Genomic DNA, 25543 nt, shown 5'->3' on the forward strand with positions numbered 1-25543 from the left:
GCTAACTTGTGTGGCAAGTAATCCCTAAGAAGCTTCCTTGTGTGCCACTACGCTCACTAATACAGTCAGATAATAGAATCGCTGACATGCTGCTGATTTTGAGGGGAACTGAATAAAAACTTCCCCTTTTACCGATTAAATTACTGTTTTGTTTTTTTATTCTTTGTTAAACTAGTGTCTTTATGAGGCCAAACGAAGAGGGTTTTTTTTTGAACATCTGTGGATATTTTCTATTTATTTATTGCTTTTGTCATTATTTAAATCTAGAGAATTTCTAAAGATATTTCTGTACCATTGATTATCAAAGAGAGAAAGCATGTTAGGTCGCTGCTGAGAAGCCCGTCTGAAATTCTGATGATGGAGAGATGTGATTTTCCTATATTCTGGAGGCATATGTTTAGTATTTTCATATTATAAGGCATCTGTGAGTAAACTTTGAGTATTATTTAGATATCTTGCAGTTCTGCCTTCGAAGTCAAACATCAAAAGGTTAATTTCGGTGTGTTTGTTGTAACTCTCTGTCCAGGACTGGGATTCAGTATTGCTGGAGGGATTGGGAACCAGCATATCCCAGGAGACAACAGCATCTATATCACCAAGATCATCGAAGGAGGGGCCGCTCAGAAAGATGGACGGCTGCAGACCGGAGACCGCCTGCTAGCTGTATGAACCCCCGCCTAACCCCAACTACTGAGTATAGATTGCATAATCTACTCTTCAGGCTGCTGATGAGAAACATTTCACACAACGTGCTCTCCCTCTAGTTGGTTGCTTGTAAACGAAGTGAGACACCATAATTTATTACTGTGATGCAGCTATAATTTGAACCAAAAGATGAGACGATGATAAAAAAAACCACCAGCAGAATATGATTGTAAGAGATGTTTAGGTTGATTATGGCTGTTTTATATTCTGAATAAATAATAATCGGCAGTCTTCATACCAAACACAGTTCCTTTGCTGCTGATGTTTAATAAGCTTTTACAAATGTTATGCAATGCTGATATTTTGTCTCGTCGTCATGGAAAAAAGTTCACTTTAACACTAAATTACGTAGATTAGGAAGGTGTAGCTGCAATAGTATGTTGTCATGTTGTTCTACACGAGACTACTATTGTCAGACCTCGAGATTACAGCAAAACACAAAACCACAATTGCATGCCATCTTAAAAACCGCCTCGGTTAATTAGATCTTTCAAAACAAAGTACTGCTGGTACATGAAATACATTTCAAAGGTGAAGTCGACGTAACAGTGGTAGACCTATTTTGTGGATCTGTACATTATATATTCAGGTGACATCGTTTATTTTTTAAATCAGTGCGTCACGATCAAGCTTATGCATCATTCCATATTTTATTCAAATCATGTGTATTGGTGCAAGGACAAATCTAAAACACGCAGCGTAGTTGTTCATAGCGTTTGATCATTTTAAGCAAAAGTACAGAGCAGCGAGTTTTGACTGTCCAAAATCTCTCTCTTTTTTTTTTTTTACATTTTCAACACTTTTGGCATACTGTACAGCTCGCCGGTCCTGTTACATTATTGACGGTGTTAAAATATGCAGCGTTTATAAACTTTTGACTGACAGTATATTTCCAGCGGAAGGAATCTTAAAAGAGAAATTCAGAGCGTCCTTTATAACCCCCTACCTACTGCTTTTGACCTCTGTTAACGCTGTGGAACCGACCAACACTTCACTCTGGCGCTGAAATGTACTGAACTCTCATAATACCTCGGAGCTATGATTCATTATTGTGTTGGCTGGTGCGATGACTGCTGTGATGCATGATGTTGTCACAGTGCGGCGAAGACACGAGGCTCTCAGGTGTTGATACAGGAATCTTTTTTATATTTATTTTTTTTAATCCTTGCCTTTCATCGTCACATTCAGGTGAACAACATCGTGCTGCAGGACGTGCGTCACGAGGAGGCCGTGGCTGCACTGAAGAACACCTCTGATATGGTTTACCTCAAGGTGGCCAAGCCGGGACCCGTACATCTGAACGACATGTACGCCCCTCCCGACTACTCCAGCAGTACGTATCTACTTCTTCTTGGAGTTATGCTCGCATAGCAGGCAAGATGCAAAACAGGAGTTTATTTTCATTCTTCATATGATGTTTTTTTTTGTTGTTTTTTTTACATAAGAGAAAGAGAGGTATTTATAAATCGGGTTCATGTTACCATGTTTTGCAATAGGAATTGTCCATTTATCTTTACAAAAGATGTTTTATGATTTATTTTCTGTTGGATCACTGTTCTCTCCCCAAAACTGCGATGCCCAGACACCCACATAGTCAATGTAGTACGTGTGCACACACACACACACACACACACACACACACACACACACACACACACACACACACACACACACACACACACACACACACACACACACACACACACACACACACACACACACACACACACACTCCTTCCCACAGTAACAACAAGCGCAGTTCTTTGCCTCCCACTGAGTGTGGATGGTTTCTCACATCCCACCTGCTCATGAGAGCCCACGATCTTCAGCTGCAGCATCTCAACATTTCCACAGAGCAGTGATTTAGTATTAGATGGGGGCATTTTTGTGCGTGTGTGTGTGTGTGTGTGTGTGTGTGTGTGTGTATCCTTAATATTTACTGTTGTCGGAGCTTAAAGCACTTAACCCTGCTCTCACTCTGACATTAGCATCCGTGGTCAGATGATCTGGATTTGAAATGTTTTTTCCGTCAAGAATGTACATTCAGAGGATGCGTTTTGCATGCATGCACAAAGGCTGCAATCACATGTGAGGAACATGTTCCCCCAGGAGAGGATTGACGGATTTGAGACATCAGGTCTAGATTAATGAGACATCCCTGTTCTGATAATAGTCCGTGCTTGTTGCCAGTTGTGAAACAATCGACACAGACATTGAACAGAGACAAGAGATTAATTTAGATGTATGACAAAAAAGGGAAGCCAATTTTTTTTTCTAAATGTCATTCTGATTCTTCACAGGAAAACATTGGTCTTGTTTTTGTGATTTGGCCACTTTTCATTTTTTCTAATATCATTGTTCTCACCCTGTTAATTGCTCGGCTCGGGGAATGTGGATATGTTACTAACAAAGAAGCTAAAGGCAGTAAGAAGTATGAGTCGTAGATTTGGCATCTTGGTCTTGGTCAATTTGCCAAGACCAAATCCAAAGGAGGACAGGTATTTCTTATTGGTGGTAGCTCAACGGGACACGAGACAAAATCAAGCCATTAATTATATAGAAACATTTGCACCTTTTCACAGCAGGGGTGACGTGGTGGAACAGTTGTTAGGACTTGGTGTCCCCAGGGACATGCGACATGGCTGCATGGCGCTTGAACCTCCATTCATCTTCTAAACTGCGTTGTCTACTGCCGTGTCGCAGCCGGAGTTATATTGGTGAATCAGGGTTCACTCTGAACAGGTTGCCAGTCCATCATCGGGCAAACGCACTCACTTTCACAGCTGTAGACAATTTTAGTCACCAATCGGCCTCAGACGCAAGCTTTTGTACTACTGGAGGAAAACAGAGGACCTGAAGAAACTCTGTGCAAAGGGAAAACCTGTGAACTTTACACAGGGAGGCTCCAAATGCTAATTTGAAAGTGAACCAGGATCTCTCTGGCTATGAGGCAAGAGTGCAAATGTCTGTCTTTTTGAATAAGAGACTGTTCAGGTGTAGGGACCGCAGCCATTCTTGCAAGTAACGCAAGTCACATTTGTACATCTGTTTTATACGTCTGTGCATTTATGGAAACCTCACGATGAGCAGCGGCATTGATTTGTTCAGTCTGTGATTCGTGTTCTTAGCTCACAGCAGGTAGGGTACCTCGATCGAACCTACTGGCCTGTTGCATATTTTGAATAGTTTGCCTTCCTTACATGCTTCTTAAATGTATCAGTGACTGGAAATCGATGTGACTTGCATCTGGATGACCGTCTCTTTATATTTGTTTGCCCTGTGATGGACTGTTGACGTGTCCAATTTGCACGCTGCCTTCTTTTCCCCAGACATAAGCTGGTTGACTTCTGATCCTCAAAATCTTAATTTGAATAAACCAGGTGGTGGAGGTTAATAGAGGCATAAATCCTCTGCTGCTGGTGGCGTTCCTGTAAAAGTGAATGTTTGTTGTGCTTTTTGAGCTATTCTGGCATCCAAAAGGAGCAAATGAGCTTGTGGCGGTGGACTCTTATTGTTCTGGTCGTGCCTGCGTTGTAATCATTCTTTCTTTCCCCCTACTGGCCTGGCCCTCCCTCCAGCCTTCCCCCCCATGGTGGACAACCACGTCAGCCACAACTACATGGGAGCAATGGAGCCCAAACCCGTGTACCCCCCACCCCAGGTCACCCCGTCCAGGTACTCGCCTGTTCCCCGCCACATGCTGGGAGAGGAAGACTTCACAAGGTACGTTCCCGACTGGCTCCTCCATCAATGCTCACTCTCCAGTACATTCTATTCATATGGTGGTATGTGAGTCTGGGGCTGACGAGTCCATTTTTTGTGTGCAGCTTAGCTGGATTGGTGGTAAAGTGGATTAAATGCACTTTTGTTAACATGTAGTTAGATGTTGCCTTTAGTTCCCATCAGCCTCTATTTGGTGGCTGTTTCACAGGCGTCGTCACAGTGTGTTCGATGATGCATGCGTGTACAGCAGTTTAAGGTTACCACCGAAAGAAGAGTCACGTTTTTTTTTTTATTTCCCGTTCATCTGAGACCCGGTGGTGCATAGTATATTCTAGCTGGTCAGCGAGTGGTGAACAGTGTGCTGAGGGAGGCCCTTTGTCACTTCTTGTACTTGTTACAACTGTGTTTTAACCTCTGACCTCCTATCCAAGTACGTGATCAGACGCAGCATTCATAGTTGCTTGATTGGAGCGTCCCACAAGGCCTTGAGTCAGCTTAACCCACAGCTCTGGGGAGGCTTTATTCCCTCTGGTTTGCCCCTGTGTGTGTGTGTGTGTGTGTGTGTGTGTGTGTGTGTGTGTGTGTGTGTGTGTGTGTGTGTGTGTGTGTGTGTGTGTGTGTGTGTGTGTGTGTGTGTGTGTGTGTGTGTGTGTGTGTGTGTGTGTGTGTGTGTGTGTGTGTGTGTGTGTTGCTGCATGCGTGTGTTGCGGAGTGTGTTTGTTACTGGATGGGTGTTTGCTATGTTGCCCTGTAATGTCCTTGTACAAGCTGTCTACATGACTTGTATGTGCATTTGTCGCATCCTTGTTGGTATGTGTGCTTTATTTGTGTCCCACACTTGTCCAGTTCACTGTGATTCCTGTACCCCACAGCAGGGCTGAACCTATTTACAGTGTCATCCACAAACCTGGGGACAGCAAGGTGCCCCAGGCCCTCTACAGAGGCTTCTGTCCTTCCCCTGCTCCTTTGTGCCAAGGTCCACTCCCCTTCTCTGGCAGGTACTAACCTAGTCCATCATGCCTTGCGTAGCTAACCCTCCTCTCTGTAGCTCAGCATCTGGATCTGGCCTCAGACAGGAGTCGGACCGCAGGTTAAAGGCCACCTGTCTCAGCAGTGCTGTGCCGTGCCGCGTCTGTGCACATTTGAAATTTAAAGCGGATAAGACGGACAGCGAAGATAAAGAGAGGAGAAAGAGAGGAAAGGGAGGGTTAGACGGGGTGGCAGGGTGATATTTGTGCTTCTTTTGGCGTCCTGTCTCTGTGCTTGCATGTCAGTGTTTCCCCACCGCACTTTTTTTCCATTCCTGCTGTATGTACTGCTGTGTGGCACAAATTTGAGTGTGTTGGTGCTTTTTATTTGTTTGTATTTCAAACTGTCTCGGACTCACATGCATCCACCGCTGTGCAAATGAAAAGTGCTTTACACAAATCCAGTAAGAGCTTTTGATAATGAAGCCAAAATGAAAGAAATTATCTTATCAATTCTTGTCGTGTGTGTGTGTGTGTGTGTGTGTGTGTGTGTGTGTGTGTGTGTGTGTGTGTGTGTGTGTGTGTGTGTGTGTGTGTGTGTGTGTGTGTGTGTGTGTGTGTGTGTGTGTGTGTGTGTGTGTGTGTGTGTGTGTGTGTGTGTGTGTGTGTGTGTGTGTGTGTGCGTGCGTGCGTGCGTGCGTGCGTGCGTGCGTGCGTGCGTAGATCTTTGTTTATTTTCACTCATACACTTATTATTTGACAATCACTTTTCCACTAATCTGCCCTTGTCCATGAATCTCAAACAAATCATGTCTTGCTTCTTGCTGTTTAAAATGGAGCCGTACCTGCTCTTCACAAACACCTCACCGCAGGAGAGCAGCCGAAAGGGCTTCACGCTCTCACAAGCTGCTCAATTCCATCTGTCAGGAGGCATTGATAAAAACTCCGCTTCTATCTCAGGCCAGGCTACTTTTGCTCACAGTAATATACATTGATTTTTTTTTATGGTCAAGCCTGTGCGTTTGTGTGAGGGTTTTGTTTTTTTGTTTTTTTAAATTATTATTATTTATTTGTTTTTCAGCTTGGCTTTACTAAATGTGCAAAATGCCTCCTGCTTTTTTCTTTGGCTTATTTATTTATACCATATTCGCAGTCCCGTCCACTGTGCCTCACTTCATGGATGAATGCTCTGATCTCTCCGTGTGAACTGTGACTTTTATGTAATGTGTTTGTGCTAAATTGAGCCAACATTGTGTAGCATGTATGTCATGCACAGATGACGGTTTGTGCTTTTTTTCAGTGCATTAGTCTACATTCACACTTGTGGTACAGTTCTCTGGCCAAGGCGGGGGAACAAAGAGGAAAACGAGATATTGCTTTGGGGCAATTTGAATTGTGGTCACAGTTGCATTTCAAGTTAGGGACACTGATATGGTTTGTATGCAACATGTACAAGAAATATCATTGTGGTAGGATTTGTCCACAAGTTTGAAATCCACCAGCAGTTAAGAAATTTAAAAATGAGTACAAACAGTGGCAGAAGCCAATAAATATCTGTTGCAAGGAAAGAGGGGTTTGTACTCCGTTGCAACCTGTATATAGTTGGTATATATGTTGATGGTTTGTTAAAGCCAAACTGCATCAGGCTCTGTTTGTAGTGAGAATTAGACCCACATTTAAAGGGCCTCTCTGTGTGGTTTTGTTACGCAACAGAGTTCAGATTGTAACGTTCACAGATGCAAATGAACCCTCGCTTGAAAGATCAATTACACCACAGTTTTGTTTTATTTGGACGCGACCAGCAGAGTGAGAACACACAATGCCTCTTTCCTGAGGTTTGGCTGTAACTGTAGTCAGGTTGCTTTGTTGAAAAAAAACAACAAAAAAACAAAAACGCGAACAGGGAGGATAGTGTGGCTGACTGAAGCAGCACAGACAATTCTGCTTTTGCTGTCTGGAATGTTATTTCTCGCTCCTCCATGATGTATGCAAATGTAAACAGAGTCTCGTTGTTACCATAAATGCAACAGGGAGTTGGAGCCTGATCCAGTACAGGCCAGCAGACCAGTAGCCGCAGACAGTCCTGCAGCTGTCATGATTCATCTGCACACTGGGAAAACCAGGCCGTGCTCTCTAGTCTTACCCATCTCATCACCCACGCTGCCAGCGCCTATCACACATGAGTATCGTAAGCGCTGATATTTGCGCATCGTGTGCCGACACGCGCGCAGACATATGTACATACCTGTTATGTATATTCTGTATACCGTGGCCAAAGTCAAACTCATTTGTGCCTTGTGGATTTCTGCCTGCTTGTTTGACCAAGAGGGGAGCGGCATTGTCTCCGAGGGCCTCAAGAACCGACTTGAGCCCCATCCCAGCTGATGTGCACCCAAATCCATTGAACTTAACGGGCCGAGAGCGGGCACTTCCCTCCGGCAGCGTCCCCCGTTGGCTCCAACCAGGAAAGGTTATTTTAGACGGATGCTATAGTGAGCGCAGGTTTGCGCAGAAGTGGAGCAGGCTGGTTTGTGAGAAATGAGTCATAGCTTGTATCGGCCCTCTGCCCATCTGCACATCCCCCTCAATAGTGTCATCACAGACACATGCCCCGACACCCCCCCTCCCCTTTCTCCATCTGATATTTCCCCCCTTTTTTTTTTTCTGGAAATATATTAACACTGTAATCAGTAGCTCCTCTGCATCTTTGTTTTTGGCCACACTGGATTCGATAACAGATAAAACCTCTGTGTCTCATGGGCTTGTTTGGTGTAAACATGCATCTGTGTGTAATGATGACAGTGCTCACAATCACTAAGCAAGCAGTCCAGCTCTGCCAGCCATACACGGCTCAGCTGTGGAGCTACTATGATTTTCTGCTCCTCTTATTCATGTTATTATGACGGCAAAATATTAGAAACACCTCTCGGTGTCATGCAGTCCTCACACATCAGAAATGTGGTCGTAAAATTAAAACCTTTCAGGCAAATTCAAGCACAACAGAACATTAGTACTTTTTGTGGAAGCAGAATTTGTGGTAGTGGTGTCGTTCTGGCGAAGAGTAGCTGACGAAGTGGCCATTGAGTGTAATTATATCGGCCAAAGGTGTACCATCGTGGTAAATTTCTGATCAGTTTCCATATTCATTGTCCATCGTAATTACATGTCCTATCTGCAGCTAGAATCATAAAAGAGCGAATTTCAGCGACAAGAACAACAAGAAGTCTTGGAACAGATGGAGTGGCCCCCACATAGTCCTGATATCAACATCACTGAGTCAGTCTGGGATCACATGAAGAGACACAAGACTCAGGATCAGCCTAAATATACAGAACTGTTAGAAAGTCTTCCAAGATGCTCGCTTTTGAGCACATCATCACTTCACTTTCACTGTGCCGAGTCGCACTGTTTGGTCGCTTTGGGTAAACACAGCAGTCTGAGCAAAGCAGCAGCAGGTGAGCTAATCGGTAACTTTGTGTGTCGCACACGTGCACAAAAACAAAACTTCCGATAGATTACAAGGGCAATTCAAGACATCAGTAACATTGACCCTTATCAGGCACTTTTAAACAAAACAAAAATACTCCCCGCGGACTTGGTTGTACACACTTCACACGTTGATATCTTATCACTCGTTTTATTTTGAGTCATCGTGGAAGATATGAAGAATAAGCTACTAAGGGAGAACTGACTACTTTAAATCTATGAATGGATAAAAGCGGCACAAAGGAATGAATATGACCGTATACACCTCTTTCCATACACAGACACAATCTATGGGGGAAAGGGAGAGGTATAATGCTGCAAGAGGCACTGGCTGTCCGTGGAAAATGGCGTCCATCTGCAGTGTCCACCATTAATCAGCCAAGCAGAGCCAATTACTGGGCTGAGGCCAGGGCATCATGACCCGCTGAACCCCACAGCCTAGATTTCCATTCACAGCTTCAGGATTGAGCTGCGACTGCCTCAGCCAAAACACTGAGGCACAGAGGGAAAATATAGTGGTGGGCGGGAGGACGGCTGCTGAATTAGAGAAATGGCTGGCAGAGAGAGGGTTTTTAACCGCTCTCTAACTGTTTACATTCCTGGCATGGATGAAAAGAAGAATGGGAGAGAGGGAGGGGGTAGCGGGTCTTGTGATGGAGGGGGAGGACCCGATCCCCGCATCGCCATGTGTAGCCGTTCACTCCCATTTTCCATTAAAAGAAGCAAGGCAGTTCACAACCTATAGACGTACAGTGCAGAAAAGCAGATAGTCGCGCAAAGTGTAATGTGATAAAAAAAAAAAGACGCTGACCTTGTGTGTCAGAGTATTACACGGTCAACTGTGTGTCAGTTTCCTCTCGGCAAATCTATGTGCCGTCCACTGTAGAGGGGAGAGACCATCACATAGCAGATCGGGCCGTCACGAACGTCAAGTCCTCAAGCGTCTCCATTTGTTTACACTCTGACAAATTAACAAGGATGTTCTAGGAATCTATCTGCCTCGTCTCCAGAGAGCCAGGCTGACAGACAGGAATGCTGGTGTGCTGTGTTAGAAGGGGGCTGAACTCACTGCAACATCACAGCAGAGTCGAGGGAACAAACCGGTGCCAAATGGGATCAAACTTGGATTATCTGCAGTCCAATACGAAGGGAAGGAGGGAACTTTTGCTTTCTCCCACAGAACGGAAGAGAACGTCGCATCCATAAGGTAGCGTGAGGGTTAAGTTACTGGTTTTGCTTGGGATTGTCACTACGTCAAGAGGAGCTGCTTCCCATCACTGCACACGGGGACGAGATAGTGAGCACAAGGCCTGGAGTTGCTAAAATTGGAGCCCAACAACACTTCTGTAGAAGGCCAGATAGGGAGCGGGAGTTGAGGAGCCATGCTGAGCTGAATAATGCGCCAGGGCAAACATGTTCTCGGTCAACATCTCGTCTTCCATGTCCCTGAGGAACCTGCATGAACGCACAGTTAGGAAATGCTCATTCAGAAGCAAGCACCGTGTCTGGATCCGAAGGTAACCATCTGCGTGCTCTGTCAAAATGAAATGGAAAAGCCCAAAATGGAAAGTGAATTTATTTTAATCTGGTCTTGTTTAAAGAAAAAGCAGTCATTTTAGTTGCATTTAAAGACTTTTTTTTTTTTATTGACTTGGTTTATTTTTCTTTCCCTGGTTGTAATATTGTGTGTTATTGTTTTCATAGGAAAAGTAAAAACTCAACAGTGCAGTATTAGTCAATTTGTTCTGTCCTGAAGCTTCCCTGTCCAAAACTTTACTTATAAGGACTCCTGCAGAGGAAGTGCTACCACATGAATTTTGACCTGTCATCTGTCGCGCCGTTACAACAACCCTCTACTAAGTTCAGTTCATTTAAAAAATGAATAGAGCCGCACTGTCTTGCTGAAGGCACCGTTTTACTATTCAGGACTTTCCATATTCTTCCGCTCTTTTAGTGCAGCAGTCGGCTCTTTTTCCAGTCGGTCATGGGTATGATACTGAAAGTCTGGAATGCTGCCTCAGCTGCCATCGGTGGCAAAATGGTCCTAACAGCAAGTCTGAGCGCAGCCATTAGGGATCGAGTAGGAATTGTTCCTGTAGACCTCAGGCTGAGTACTGCGAGAGGAGACCACTAATGGGAACCATGCAGTGTTTTCTGTTGAGAGGAGACCGTGTGTGCGTCCGTGTGCACATACATCCATGTATACGTGTTTGTGTGTGTGTGTGTGTGCTTGTGTGCGTGAGTCAACTTCCCACAGTCTGTGTGTGTGTGTGTGCACACTTGCATTTGTGTGAAGTGCGATCTAAAAGGGCCTGTGCTGGACTGTGGCGGTGGTTCGGCCTCTCGAGCGTCTTAAAAGTGAGGCAGTCTGAATAGCTGGCTGAAGGATGAGTCACAGCAGCTAAAGTGAAGCCTTGGCGGGTCTGTCGAGCAGGAGGTGGCTCATTGTATGTTAATGTGAGTGGGTGGTTAAGTGTGCGCACGTGTGTGCATTTCCATGCATACGCAGGAAATAGACAGACTTCTGACTCCAATCAAGTTGCCGCTTGTGTTGCTGAATTGACCGAGCAGGGCTGCTCACGTGGTTATCAGCAACCGTCTTTATTGGCGTGGTGATTAGTGCATGTTTATCACTTGGTAAATCATTATTTTCTACCAGTAAGTGGTATCTAGTACTTAACCCTTATATATGTTGTATTAACCGTGCTTACTTTAGAATATATATACACATAGGATCTACAATTAGAGACCGGAGTGCTGTTTGTTGCTGCCTGGACTGGATGCATGTGACATTTTGTGATTATACATGGAGTAAACCAAAAGAAGATGGCTGTTGGCTCAAACAGCGTCAGTGAGCGCCTCTGCTTAAGCGTTTTCTATTACCGTTTTAATCGTATCTCTCTATCTCTCTCTCACTCACTCTGGGTCTCTCTTCTGTGCTGTGTCCTGCCCTTCACCCTGACACTGTCACTCTGTTTGGCAGGGAGCCGAGGAAAGTGTTGCTGCACAAGGGCTCCACAGGTCTGGGCTTCAACATCGTCGGCGGGGAGGATGGAGAGGGGATCTTCGTGTCCTTCATCCTGGCCGGAGGGCCAGCCGACCTGAGCGGCGAGCTGAGGCGGGGCGACCGGATTCTCTCGGTCAGTATCTCGGCTGTTGTCGCGGGTTTTGAGGGAGCAGGATTTTCAGCCACTTCCTGCTGTCAGAATATTGATAAGATAATGGGAGGCCTCGAGTTCAGAAACAACGCAAACATCTGCCCTCTTCAAATGGAGTGACCGTTTCTGAACAGCTAATACGATAAAGATAGTTCAATCACTTGAATGATGAATTGTGCAGCTTTTCACACACACACACTCCATATATAACCCAGTCAGGTTCAATGTTAAATGTTTTATTTATTTATGTATATTGGCTGCATCAATGTATTGACTTTTCTGTCCAGATCAGAAGAAAAAAAATCGACTGTCCTCTTATCTAATATGGGGTGTTTCTCGCTAAATTTCTCTCTATCTGATTTCCTTTAGGTGAATGGTGTGAACCTAAGGAATGCCACACATGAGCAAGCAGCTGCAGCACTGAAGAGAGCTGGGCAGACTGTCACTATCATCGCTCAGTACAGGCCTGAAGGTGAGGCTCTGCTGATGATGTTTTACTGTCGTCCATCAAAAGGCCATAGTGGCGATACTTATTCTCAACATTGACAAATAGTTTTCCTTTTTTCAAGTTAATTTAATCTTTGTACAATGTAACCTCTATTGGCACCTTCCCGCTGTGTGATAAAGGCTCTCTTAAACCTCCCGTTACGTCTACAGCACCAAGTATTCCTGCTTTTTTAATGGTAATTTCACCAAACCCAGTAAAGAGCTTTCAAGTAGATTGTGAGAAAAAGTTCCTTCCAGAGTTACGATCACTAATTTAAGTAATGAGGCAAGACCCACAACATCCATCAGTGCTGAAAATTCTCAAATAAATCTACAGTGTAACTTGCACACTGTAAAACCTGGAATTGAAGAAAGGGCAGCGTTCATATTTACCCCATAGCTAAAGTCTGTATGGTAAATATAAAATGCAGACTGCAGTCAGGAAACAGCTTGAATCAGTCCGATGGAATACCAGCAACACTGAGGCTCCATAATTCAAGTGTGATATTGCAGTTGTTTAATTTTAAAATTCCACCTTTCAGGTTAAAGACAACATGTTGAGGTTTTATGGGGGATTGTGCAACTGACTATTCAGATGCCAAATGCAGCCTCTGGTAGTTATTGCGCTGGGGTAGACCACTAGAATCCTGCTGTGTTAGGTGTGAATAGAGGAAACCACACACTGTGTATTCTATGTATTAATCAAGCGCTAATAAATTAGCTTGGGTTGCAGCAACTTATGAAATTGCTTTAAAAAAGATGTATTAACTGTTTAATATGTTGTAATTATTAATTAACTAATGTTTTGTGGAAATGTAGCAGGAGCAGTTTGGTGTATTTAAAAAAACAACACAATAATTAGCATTGTTATTGGCACTACTGTTACTGTTACTACTTATAGTACAATTGCCCTCAAAGCGTGGGCTCAACCCTGGTCTTGTTTTCCTGGGTTACCTAGCAACCTGTTGTTGACAACAAATGTGCGGTAAATCTCCGTTGAAGATGTCGAAGCTTTTTCATTTGGAATCACTTTTGTCCGGTTTTTTTTTCTTTGTTTGTTTATTTAGGATAAGTGAACGAATGATTTCCAGTTTGTCATTTAGAAAGGCTATCAGTTTGTCTTTGTTTCCATGTTTGCTGTAAGGAAGAACACCCCCCCCCCCCACGCCCCCCCCCCTGACGTGTTGTATTGTGGGAAATGTAGTTTTCTTGGTTCGGGGCTCATGCTTGCCACTGACAGATTTGTATCACTGGTTCCTTCGCGTTACGGTCCCTGCGCGACACGGACACTTGCGGTGTGGTGGTCGTGTCGGTGCGCGGCGCTTGAATCGTGCGTTAATAGCGCGTTAACGGCGCGTTCAGGTGTACCTGGCCGCCGCGCTCAGGGCTCCGGATAGGCCGGTATTCAGCTTCAGGGGCGGCTCCTGCGCGAGCCAACAACAGCGAGGCGGGCAAACCAACCGCTGCCGTCCCTTCCCGGTTCAAACTCCCCAGCGAGCTGCCGCTGTTCGAGGACAACGGAGAGCGGCGGACGCCGAGCGGAGGGTGCCCAGCTTTCACTCGCGTTGGCGCCGGACGGAGGAAGTCTTTGGGCGCGCTCGGAGGTTGAGGGTGGAAGCGGCAAAAGTTTAGCGCCTGTGAACCGGGCTTGAGTGCGGGGATGGGGGATGGGCTCGGATACAACAGCAGAAGCGGCATGAACTCCCCAATGGCTGGATGAAGAAACCGAATTAACAGCCCATTTCCTTTTTTTAATTTTATTTTTATTTAACCGAGGACATTCGAGGAGGGAGACGTCCCAGGAAATAACTCACGAGCCGACGCGGTTCGAAAATCTACGTGAGTTTCTTGATGGAAACGTGCTTCTATTTATTGCGGTACTGAGGTGGTTTGTTGCGGGAGTGAGTGTGTGTGTGTGTTTGTACATTCCTCTAATGGCTGAGCCTGAAAGAGCTATAATTATCATTTTTCTGAGTTAAACCTGCTCAGCCTTATATCAACCTTGAGATTAATGATAAGTTCCAGTGGCAGGCATGTGGGAGCTGCGCCCTCACTGCACTGAAACAACCACCTCTGTGGTGACACTCCTGCCATTACCTGCAATCCGAGCGCCTCCGTGGCTTGTTTTTGTCTTTCCTCGATTGAAAGTCTCGCTTTAAAAACCCACACGAGGCCGGATGAAGTTGAGCTACGTTGTAATTTATTCACTGCAATGCTCATTCAACAGTTGTTTTACAGTTCTTATGTAAGCGGAGCCTTTAGGTGGGGACACAGAGGTGTGGTTAGACAGGTGAGTGTCAGCTCAGTGCTGCTGGTTGTTTAAAAAAAAACAAAAAAAAGTGACCTCACCTGTGAAATCATCTTTATATTTTACTGCCTCGCCTCTCTGCTCCTACAGCTCACTGACCACAGGTCCTGTGTTCATGCTGACTGAAGCGGAACTGGTGTTCAGCTCTGGAAATGTTTTCCAAATTTAACAGATTTTTTTTTCTTTCTTTCTTTCTCTCAATAAAATCCCAACTCTCTGACCTTGTAATGGTTAACCATTGCCCAGCTGTGTGGTATCCAGTTTTCCAGTCATGTACTGGGCATGTTGCAGTAATACTGTTACAACACTGAAAAGGATATTGTCGGCTTTGCATGTCAGTTGGGTTTTAAAGTCGGGCTATGATAGGAATGTGAAGAGGCCTAGGTCGTAGCATGCTCTCAAGTCCGCTTTTCTTTTAATAAAACAGGAGCCTTTAATGTCTAATAACTCTTCAAGGTCAGAATTTGAGAGTCAGAGTGGGCCTAAACCAGGGAACTGCACGCACTCGGATCAAAACCAATGTTTGAAGTGTTCCTCCTCGTACTTGGCCATGTGAGTTCATGTTGTCTCGCAGGCCGGGGCATTCAGGCAGCATCTTGAATAATGATGTGGCTGGCTGAAGGGAACCTTTGTTTTCCATACCAAATCATGCTTGCGGCTCTGTGCCCCCTTTGTGGCTCGGTTAGGGACGCTTATCTGTTTGTGTACACTTCTTAACTGCTGTACACGAACGACTTGAGTGCTGGCAAATGATTGACTTCCTGTGACCCCTCTGGTGACTGGAGATCTGACACCAGTAATTCTCCTGGAATCCTGGCATGTCATTCCTTTCAGTCTGGAGCAGGAGGAACCTCAGTGTGCGGTACAGGGACGGTCAGTCTGTTGGAAGGGTGAGCAACTAGTTTTTGCAGGGCAAACGGCTTGGACATGATAGTCGTGGATCATGAACTTGTTACGAAACGCCGGCACCGAAACCCAAAAGAAGCCACAATTGAACCCCCTAGCGTTTGCTCCCATTTACACTACAAGTGGTTCTAAAGGAGGGTTTCCGGCATGCCTTAATTGTCATTCTGGAATGGAAATGTGGGCAGTGAGTCCACATTCTGCCCATCCTCACCATCAAGCAGTGTAATCACGCTTGTATCTTTGCATGTAGGAAATGGGAGGAGGGCCATGAAGGAAATGTTACACTCCGTGACCCTCATTAAACTCCCAACAGTGTACATTACAGAGCTTTGTGGTGGTATTTTAGCCAGGGTCCACATATACCTCCTACACTGTTATCCAGCAATGTGTGTGTGTGTGTGTGCGCCTGCATTTACTGGCTCCTCTATCCCTGAGAATATAACACACTCTCGCGTTACAAGTACATTGCTGTTGCGTTGCATAACTGGATCAAAAGAGACACGACTGTCCCCCAAAATAAAGAAAATTAAAAAAAGCCGTACAACTAATGAGGACACGCAGTGGGAGTGAGAGGTACCGAATAGTCCCAGTTTCTATTAGCTGTCTTTTCTTCCTGTGGGTCGCTCCTAAAAATACAGGAGCGCTCTTGAGTATCCGTTGCTTTAAGGGACCAGGTTCTAATAATCAGAGCTGTAGACTTTCCCAGGACTCTGAAGGTATGTTTGTCAGTAGGAATGTTAATGAATGATTTATGAGGGATTGATCAGCGTTTGAGACTGAGCTGGTGGAAAATCTATGGATTAACGCATAACTTGTTTTTTGTTTTTTTCTTTCTTTCCCCGGCTTGACTCAGTTGTTCATGAAAGAAAATGTGTCATCGGATAATAGGGGCACCGTAAACTGTTCCTAATTTAAATAAACTGTTGGAGGTCGCCCACATTACTGGGGGAAACAAGTTGGGGGGGGGGTTCCTATTGATTATATGATTGTACAGCTTAGTTGTTTAATACTCAAAGGATGCTTTCACTTTTTGTCCCTCCAAAAAGTCCAGTTGGAAACAATAGACATAAGTAGTATGATAACCACCGAGACCACAAGAACGTTGCCTGAGCTCAGAATGAAGTGCTCTGCATCAATTCAACCCTGTTATGTTTTATCTTATTTTGTCTCGGGTCAGGAAAACTTTCAAATGTTTTTTGTTTTGTTTTGCACTTGTTCTCCAATTGCCCAACACAATAGGGATTAATCGTGACACAACAATTCCGAAAATAGGTAATGTTTCCATACCTGTGAACACTTTAGAACAAGTATGTCCAATTTATTTCCCCATTCAAAAAAAAAAAAAAATATATATATATACACCAAGGGCATGATCACTGAGTAGAGCAGGTATTTCTGCACTCGGGTGTTATCTTGCTTTATCAGCCTTGTTGTCACAAAGCTACCTTGTGCAAAGCAGCGTTCAAACTCAAAGGTACAGTATGGTCAGGTGCATATTTTCTATGTGGACTAAATGTAAAAAAAAAAAAAAAAGAAAGAATTCTGGTTTTGAATGAGTGCCATTGTTTGGAATTAGAGTTGCTTTTGGCTGAAGAATCATATAAAACTATTGTCAGGTAAATTTTCTCATAATAGTCAGGTGATATGTAGAGTTTCTGTGTGTCTCTGTTGAAATGTTTGAATGAAGACAAGTGTGAAGGTTTGGCAATGGGATAAAGTATGGTGGCCAAAGTTAAGGAAACAATTTTAACAAATGTCAGTAAAAGTCTGTGTATTGGTCAATTTTCTTTGTTTTATTCTCTTTCCTATTACAGTGTGTTCTATGGAGGTACTGGGAGTGCCTGTCTGTTAGCCTACAGGCGTACACTTCCTCTTTCTCTTCTATCTGGTTGTGATATTACTGGAAATCACATAATAATGCAAGTGATGGGGGGTGGGGGGGGTGTGATTTCCATTAAGACTGCTGGTCGCGTGTTTTCCTGCTCAGCTACACAGGTATCACGTGGTGCTATACATAGTTTGTGTTGCACAATCGCTCATACTGTGATGTCACCACTATAAACGAGGCGCGGCGGCAATTTATGGTTTTCTTATGATTCCCGCCCTGACTTCCCACGGAGGCTTGAAATTCAGTTGTAGGTGAGCGCTCCCTCTGCTCCCCTGCATGTCCACGGCGTTTGGATGAGTCACTTGGACGTTGGGAATGTGAAAGAGCCGAGCGTTTAGACGCGGCACCTGTGCCACCGATAGCCGCAGCGCTATCTCATTGTCGCAGATCTCAGGTTGGCTGGCGTTGTGAAGCAGGGCATTAAGGCTGCTCTCTCTCTCTATTTAGCTGCTCTTTGTCTTGTCCCCTGGCCCCTCCTCTCCCGCGCTGCTGCTTCTTGTGCTCCTTTCTTGTGCCTCAAAGCCCAGTGGACTCGTCTGAATGGCTGCTTCCGCATGTGGTGTCCCTGTTTTCAGGAGTGCTGGAAGGTTGCTCCTGGTTACAGCCAGTCAGGCGGTGTCTGGTTGCCTCACCTTGCAGCGTCACTCTGTTGTATTGTTAACCCTTTGAGCTGGGGCCGGGGCCGGGGCAGAGAGCCGTTGCCGGGCCCCGGGACACATTCGTGTTTGCTTTGAATCCCTTTTAGCTTTTCCAGCAGGTGGTTGTGCCGGGATTGGGAGGGGATCCCAGTTAACAGGCCATGAGTTTGTTTTTGCACCTGCTCAGAACTTCCCCGGAGCCTCAGATCCATCTTTGTAAGCATCAGTGTTTATTTTTCAGTGCTACTTCTAGGCTTGTTTGACAGAGAGAGGGGGGAAAAAAAGAACTTTGATCTCATTCGCATTACATGCCGGCTATGAATGATTAAACTCGAGGTAGGCGTCGACTGCTACAGGCATGGCAATCATAAAGATACTGTATGTTGAATTAATTCTGACGGCATTCTCTCGCGTTGGCTCTTTTATGAGGTAATTCAGAGACAGACTTGTTTCATTACTGCATTTTTCAGGAAACATATTGCTGATGTTTTAACTCGTTTTTATTGTGGGAAATTAACCACGTAATTAATAATGACGGTATTCTAAAAAATTGTGAAATAGCTACCAAGAAATCCAACATTTCCAGTCCTTATGAGACATTATTACAATGTCGTGACTGTCACTCAATGTTTCCTGTGTTGTCAGGAAATCTGTCACAGTGTCGTATTGTGTCATGAAATCACCGTGGCTTTTACGTCATATGAATTCATATGGATGATCGGCCGACAGATATTTTTATTTTCCAACCAAAATCGCCAATTGTGCGCCCATAACAGCTCGTGTGTGACGCGAAGAGCGAAAGCTCCAGAAACTCTAGATAACACACCTCATTGCTCACCTTGCCGGCCTTTTGGGGCCCCAGCGCGCCGCTCGTGTGATCACATGAGCACCTTAGCCTGTTTGTTGTTCTAGCTGCATCTGTCGGTCTGTTTCTGTGTGTAGTGGGTTGCCGTGGCCTTGCTTGTATCCAGCAACCTTGGCACAGAGCGCCGCGCACAGCAGACTAATGAGAGCATTCTTAATGAGGAGGTCCAGGTGGACTCGTACATCATCCCCATGTTCCTGAGCCACCAACTGGATTTACACACCTATGACAAATGGTCATGCATTTAAAATTGTTGGAGGGCTTCCCTTTTTTTTTTCACCACGCTAAAGAGCCCATGTTGAACTTAATTAATCTATATAATTAATTGCCTGACACAAGACATTACTGGCTGTGTAAGGCAGATCTGTGATAAACCATCTGTTCCTGGGGTCATTAATCAGCTCAAGGATTCACTGAACCTTCTCCTCCACTCACTTCCGCTCGTCGCTGCACCTCGGTAATATTGCTATGAGACAAAAGGGCAGTGTTGCGCACCCTTTGGTGAGTTTATTTCAAATGTTCACGCGATCGACGTCGACTTACCTTTTGGTTGTACCAACCTAGAAACTTGGAGCCGTTTCAGTAGTTAAACAAGTATATATTTGAAAAGTTAATGAATATTCAGGAAAGATTCCTTGTGACTCATCGGAGTCATGTGGACGTCTTCTCCTCTAAATTTAGCCGTGAATATTAAATTCTTCAGTCTTTTACATGACGTCAGTCATAACCCGCAGCGTTTTGTCGGCAAGTTAGCTTCAGTTTCACGCATTATACTGCAGTCGTATCCTGAGCTCCAAGCACTTCTCATCCCACATGACCTGCGCTCAACCCAGCACCTGAACGTCTCCTGTGTACATACTGTGACGACTTGCTCTGCTTCTCATCTCTCGATGAATACTAAACACTTTTGTACATGAATAATTATTATATCTGTTATTTAAGCACAGACGCAATCAATATGGTGGACGTTATACAGGGCAATTCTCAATTTTAACAATTTACCTTTTGTAAACTGTTTCCTGAGAGGTTCAGATATGGGAGGGGGAAACATACTATTATTTCTTAGGAATATCTTGTCATGAAAACATCCAACATTAATGACCTTGTTTGTGCAACTCAAAGAGAACCAGGTTGTATTTTATTTTCTCCCTGAACTGCTGAGTGGATTATTAGATTCTCTCCTTCACCATTGATAGTGAGTCAAACCAAACCCCTTTTTCCACAATGTAATGATGGTAATTAAACAGTCCATTAATATCTAGAAACCTTTTTGAAAAGTTGATGCACTATAACCAAACGTAATACTCTATTTATCCCGTATCAGAGAAAATAATCCAAAAATCATGTTGAAAATTGTTAATTACACCAGAATCTTTGAGAATAGGCCACTATGGGATGGTGTAAAAATAATCACAGAAAAAACATCAGTTAATGTAAGATGGAGAGCAGACCAGAGGCCGGAGCAGCAAGCTTGTGATCATGAGTTCGGTTCAAACCCCAATGAGGATGGGCATCGGGCGTAAACAAATAAAAATCAGCTGTGGAAACGCTGAAACAGGAGCCACTGAAATATCACATAGCAGTAGGTCTATGACTGCAGGCGTTCAACAAACCTAAGATTTCCCACTGTGGGAGCGCCTCCACACCAGTCCGCTCATATTTTAAAAGGTGCAGTGCAGTCCGAGACCCGTCTGATAATTCAAGTTCAAAGACTGGAGATTAACTGGTCTGTTGTTGCTGCAATGTGACTTGGGACCTAATCTTAGATGATTGATTTCTGTTAATGCCGCTTGCTTTGTGAAAGTTCAAAGTGTGTCTGTGTGTTTGTGGCTAAAGACACCTTGCCTTTCCTCCATCACAGAGTACAGTCGCTTTGAGTCCAAGATCCACGACCTGAGGGAGCAGATGATGAACAGCAGCATGAGCTCGGGATCAGGCTCCCTGCGCACCAGTGAGAAACGCTCCCTCTATGTCAGGTAAACCACACACGCTCACACAGTCCCGCCTGCACTCCCCCCGACATCAAAACCTCAAATCTGCAGTCAAAATAGCCACCCTTGCATAATAAACCTGGTCCTGTCTGCGGGGGGGAGCGACTAAAGCCCCGAGCACACATGTTGGCATAATCGTTCCTGCTGTTGGGGAGCAGCAGCAGCATGTATGACATAGATCATACCATAAAACGGTTCACGACGAGCCCTTTGTGCGATAACATTTAATTTAGGCTGTACAGGTTGATGCTATTCATGAGCGCCGCAAAGCTGATGGGCGGGCGTTCTCGTGTTGTTTTGGAGCCCTCTGTGGCATTGATTTTACTCTGTTTAATGTAGATTGACAGCGGCGCTTGTTGAAGTGACCTGTGTTATGACACTTTGGGCCCGTTGCCAAACTGGATGGAGGCTCATTCAGGAATTAAAACAGGTGGCATCCTTCTGTTCACATAAATGCCGCGAGTCACAGAGGACACGGGGAAAGGTCAAGGTAAAAGGACAACGTGATGTAACTCTGCTGTCAATGTGCTTCCCCCCCTATTTCTGCTGCAGCACTAATGCGTGTCACTTAACCTAAGCTCGATGGCAACATTACTAAATTGATTTTGCCCAGGTTGAACAGCAGCGGGCCTCACTCGGCTGCATCACAAGTATACGCGGTAGGTGTTATCTCATCGGTGGCCCGTCAGAAGAGTGTTAACCGCTCTTACTCATGCCTGTCTTATACACTGAGTCCTATGAGGCATGTAGAGCCTAGCCTGCTCCTGTGCGGGTGACTAAGCCCACAGTTATGTTGGGAAGCTGTCGTTTACTGGCTGATGCAGGAGCTGCCATGTCCTCCCAGCCTCAGGAATGTGGAGCCATTCACACTGTGAGGTGTGCTTCAGAAGAAAAGTGTCGCGTGTGCTTACTCGCCGTCTCCACCGAAGTACGCCAGGCACAAATTATGAAATTCAACGTCTCCTCGTCACAATACGATCAAAGCAAATGCGTCGATCCGGTGAAACGGCGGACTGCAAATGATCCCGTGACAGTTTCACTCCTGTTGCTGATCTGTTGTCAGCCGTGTTTTCAGGTGGTGGGCTGAAGGTTTCGCTGAAATCTGAAAACGGAAGACAAAACGCATGTTGGGCACCGTTGTTATCCAGCAGGCTGGTGTAAAGGACGTGGAGATGTAGGCTTGTAGGTCAAGAAAGTTCCAAACCTGTAGAGCAAGTGTGAGCACTTTAGACGAGGCTGTGGGTCGACCTGTTCGACAAGACGGTGACGCTCTCAGGCAAACAGGACACGACTGTCGTGAGAAGTATGCGGAGATAGCAGCGAGAAATATGATATAGAAAATCATGAACAATATCCTTTATGTTGTGCAGCCTGCAATACTTTATTCCACCCTGTGTTTGTGCTTTTGTAAACTAATGACTTCGTTCTAATTAGCAGTTATATTGTAAACCTGGTTTGTTTCAATTAGTGGTTCAACGGCAGGTCATTGTAAAGTTGCTGATGGTGAATGCTATTGTTTTGTATTTCAGCGATAATTAAAACCATGTTTGCGTACTGCAAGGGTTGTTTTGGATTAGTCACAACATGGTGGATGACATTACTCCTGAGGTTTTGAAATCTATGAGGTCCACGTTGGAGTGTGTGCACATGCACAGCGAGACTAAACATTGCAGCGGTGTTGAACGCTATAACCCTATTGGTTTAATTATCATGGAAATAGGCCCACAAAAGCAGGGTCTTCTTCTATTTGCAGTGTAATATTACTAATAGCTCCTGCTGTTCCTGAAAAAACACACACAGGTGCTTGATGTTGTTGTTAAGGAGACTTTAAAGTTCTGCCTGTCAAATTCATTGGCTGAGGCACTATGGGAGGAGCACAGAGCTACAATAACTGAAGCTAAATCACTGAGACAGACGTGAAGCTGTCTGTGAGCACGTGCCATTACTGCTCACTACTACGGCTGAGTAATTTGGCCTGAGGGGAAAAAAATTCAATTCGATTTTTGATAATTTTTCTTAATTAAATTTTTCTAAATTTGAGCCCTGTAACAGGAGCAGTTGTCCTCTGATGTGGGTTATTCAACATTGAACTGGGCAGCAGTGAGTATCTTGTGATCACGGTGGGGATTGTCTGTGCAGCAGAGCTGGTCTCCAAAGCTCACACTGGAAGCAGGAAGAAAAAAAAAAAAAAGGTGAAACGTAAGGATTTGAGTTTCACACGGGGGAAGTTGTGACGTGGTCACATGACTGAGCGAGAGCATGTCATGAACTGCGGCTCTCGTCGGCCTCCCTGCTCCCTGGAAGTGGTCGGTTTCTATCAAGAGAAGAAAGATCAGTGAAGCAGCAACAAGGCCATGGGTGGCCAGAGATTACCGACGCTCGTGGTCCCAGGAAAACCTGCCCACACAAGTTAAAGCACTAAAAGCATTTGCTGCTAACAAGTCAGGATTGTTATAGCAGCAGAAGTCAGACCGACACAACATAAGTCCTGAAGTCACATTTCAGTGGCCAATCGTCAGAGTTGTCACCTTGTTTGTTTGGGGTTTTTTTTTTTTTTAATGGTAGATGTCATCAATTCAGAACTATTTGTGACTTGCTGTCAACTTGTTGATGTAAAAACAACGGCACAATAAAATCTTTGCACACGGCTGACACTTGAGCCAAAGTAAAAAGAGAAAACCGTCCAGCAGCTGCTTGCAAACACCTGAAACTCCAGCGTTTCAAGAGGCAGAGGCAGAAGAGTTTTGTTCATTACAAGCAATTTGATGCATCGTAAACTAAACACACTTGGTTTTGACTGCGGCCGGAATCAGCTTTTCAGCTGAGGCGACTCCCAGAATTCAATGCAGTGGAGGAGGGACTTTAATCGATCTGCATGAAAGCAAAAACAATCAAATCTGACCATGTGACGGACACTTTAAAAGCTTTTGGATCCACGATAAGTCCTGCTGTCTACACATTATATTTCAGATAGTAAGTGACACCATATAAGATCATTTAATCCAAGAAGTTACCCGTTTTCCAGACGTAATATTAAAAACACAGTGTATAGCATTATTAGTCTTCATGTCATTGTGCCAATGATCCTCTTCATTCACAAAAATGAGTAAATAATGTGATATTTATAAAGTAATAACAAATTTGTGTATAAGCGGTGAATAATATTGCCAGTGCCCAAATAACTGAATGTAGTTTAATTGGTTCTACTTCCTGTTTTAGACACAGCGTGTTGACATAGAAGTAATTTTGCTCACAAAAATGACAAAATGTGGAGTGAAACGTTTGAATGTGTTTTCAACTTTCCTCACAGGCCACATGTTAGTGACTGGATGTAGTACTCCAAGTAACAAAAGAGGAGCGTTCGTTATTCACGGCTGCCATTTTGTGCCAACTTTGGACGAGCAGAGTAATTTAATCTGGCGGCGTGTGGACTCTCTGCTCAGGCCGTAACCAACGCCTGTGTGTTTCCGCAGAGCTTTGTTCGACTACGACCGGACGAGGGACAGCTGCCTGCCCAGCCAAGGCTTGAGCTTCTCTTACGGGGATATCCTCCACGTCATAAATGCTTCTGACGACGAGTGGTGGCAGGCGAGGCTCGTCACGCCTCACGGAGAGAGCGAGCAGATCGGGGTCATCCCCAGCAAGAAAAGGTAGTGTGTGCGTGTGTGTGTGTGTGTCCCCCCCCCCCTCGTTCGCAGCAGCTTTGACGACGCAGTTACATCCTGCTCTCGGGATTAAACTTCTAAAGTGTTTCTTCCTTTCTGTTCGACTCCATTCCAGAGTGGAGAAGAAGGAGCGGGCCAGGTTAAAAACAGTCAAGTTCCACGCCAGGACAGGCATGATTGAGTCTAACAGGGTAAGTGTAGAGGGGCCAGCTGCTCTCTGCCCCGGTGCCGGAGCGGCTGTCTTCATGCTGCTGCTGGGCTCCCAGGGAGATGGCCTACTTCCCCCCCCACCCCCCCACCAACACCACCTTTAGTGTGGGGAAGAAACCAGCACCTGCTCGCTGGAGCAAAGCGCAGAAAGGGGCTCCTATTACTGTATAGGTTCCACAGACGTGGTCTGAGATGAGCGCCGGCCAGAAATTTGCATTTAGAAAATATCTGCACGTTTATCAGAGGTTGATGTGTCAGATCTAATTTGCAGGAGTATAAATCAGCTGTGGTGTTGTGCCCGTCCTATCTGCTCACCGAGGAGGTGAAATTGATTGAAAATGGAACATGTTTAATTTGGCCAACAGACGCCGGTTTCCTTCACGTCGACGCGCCGTTCATTTTCCACCCATCGCCTGCTTCTCGTTTCCATTATTTGATGTGTACAATTTGTTTATATATCATTTGTGTGTGAGCTTTTCTTTTTGCATGGTCTCGTCGAGTACCTTCATTGAAACCCATTCTGTTTTTGTTTTGTTTTTTTGTTTT

The 25543-nt window shown here is 44.8% G+C and overlaps 1 protein-coding gene across 1 annotated transcript in view; it reads left to right on the forward strand.

Moving 5' to 3' along the window:
* dlg3 (discs, large homolog 3) overlaps positions 1 to 25543 on the forward strand; it is an 84943-nt gene that overhangs the window by 53552 nt on the left and 5848 nt on the right. The window contains 8 exon segments of the mRNA XM_080502300.1: positions 527 to 663; positions 1894 to 2038; positions 4284 to 4428; positions 11866 to 12022; positions 12410 to 12512; positions 20993 to 21107; positions 24596 to 24772; positions 24903 to 24978. Coding sequence (XP_080358426.1) covers positions 527 to 663; positions 1894 to 2038; positions 4284 to 4428; positions 11866 to 12022; positions 12410 to 12512; positions 20993 to 21107; positions 24596 to 24772; positions 24903 to 24978 — 1055 coding nt within the window.

This window comes from Blennius ocellaris, assembly GCF_963422515.1.
Source record: "Blennius ocellaris genome assembly, chromosome: 9".
NCBI classification, from domain to species: Eukaryota; Metazoa; Chordata; class Actinopteri; order Blenniiformes; family Blenniidae; genus Blennius; species Blennius ocellaris.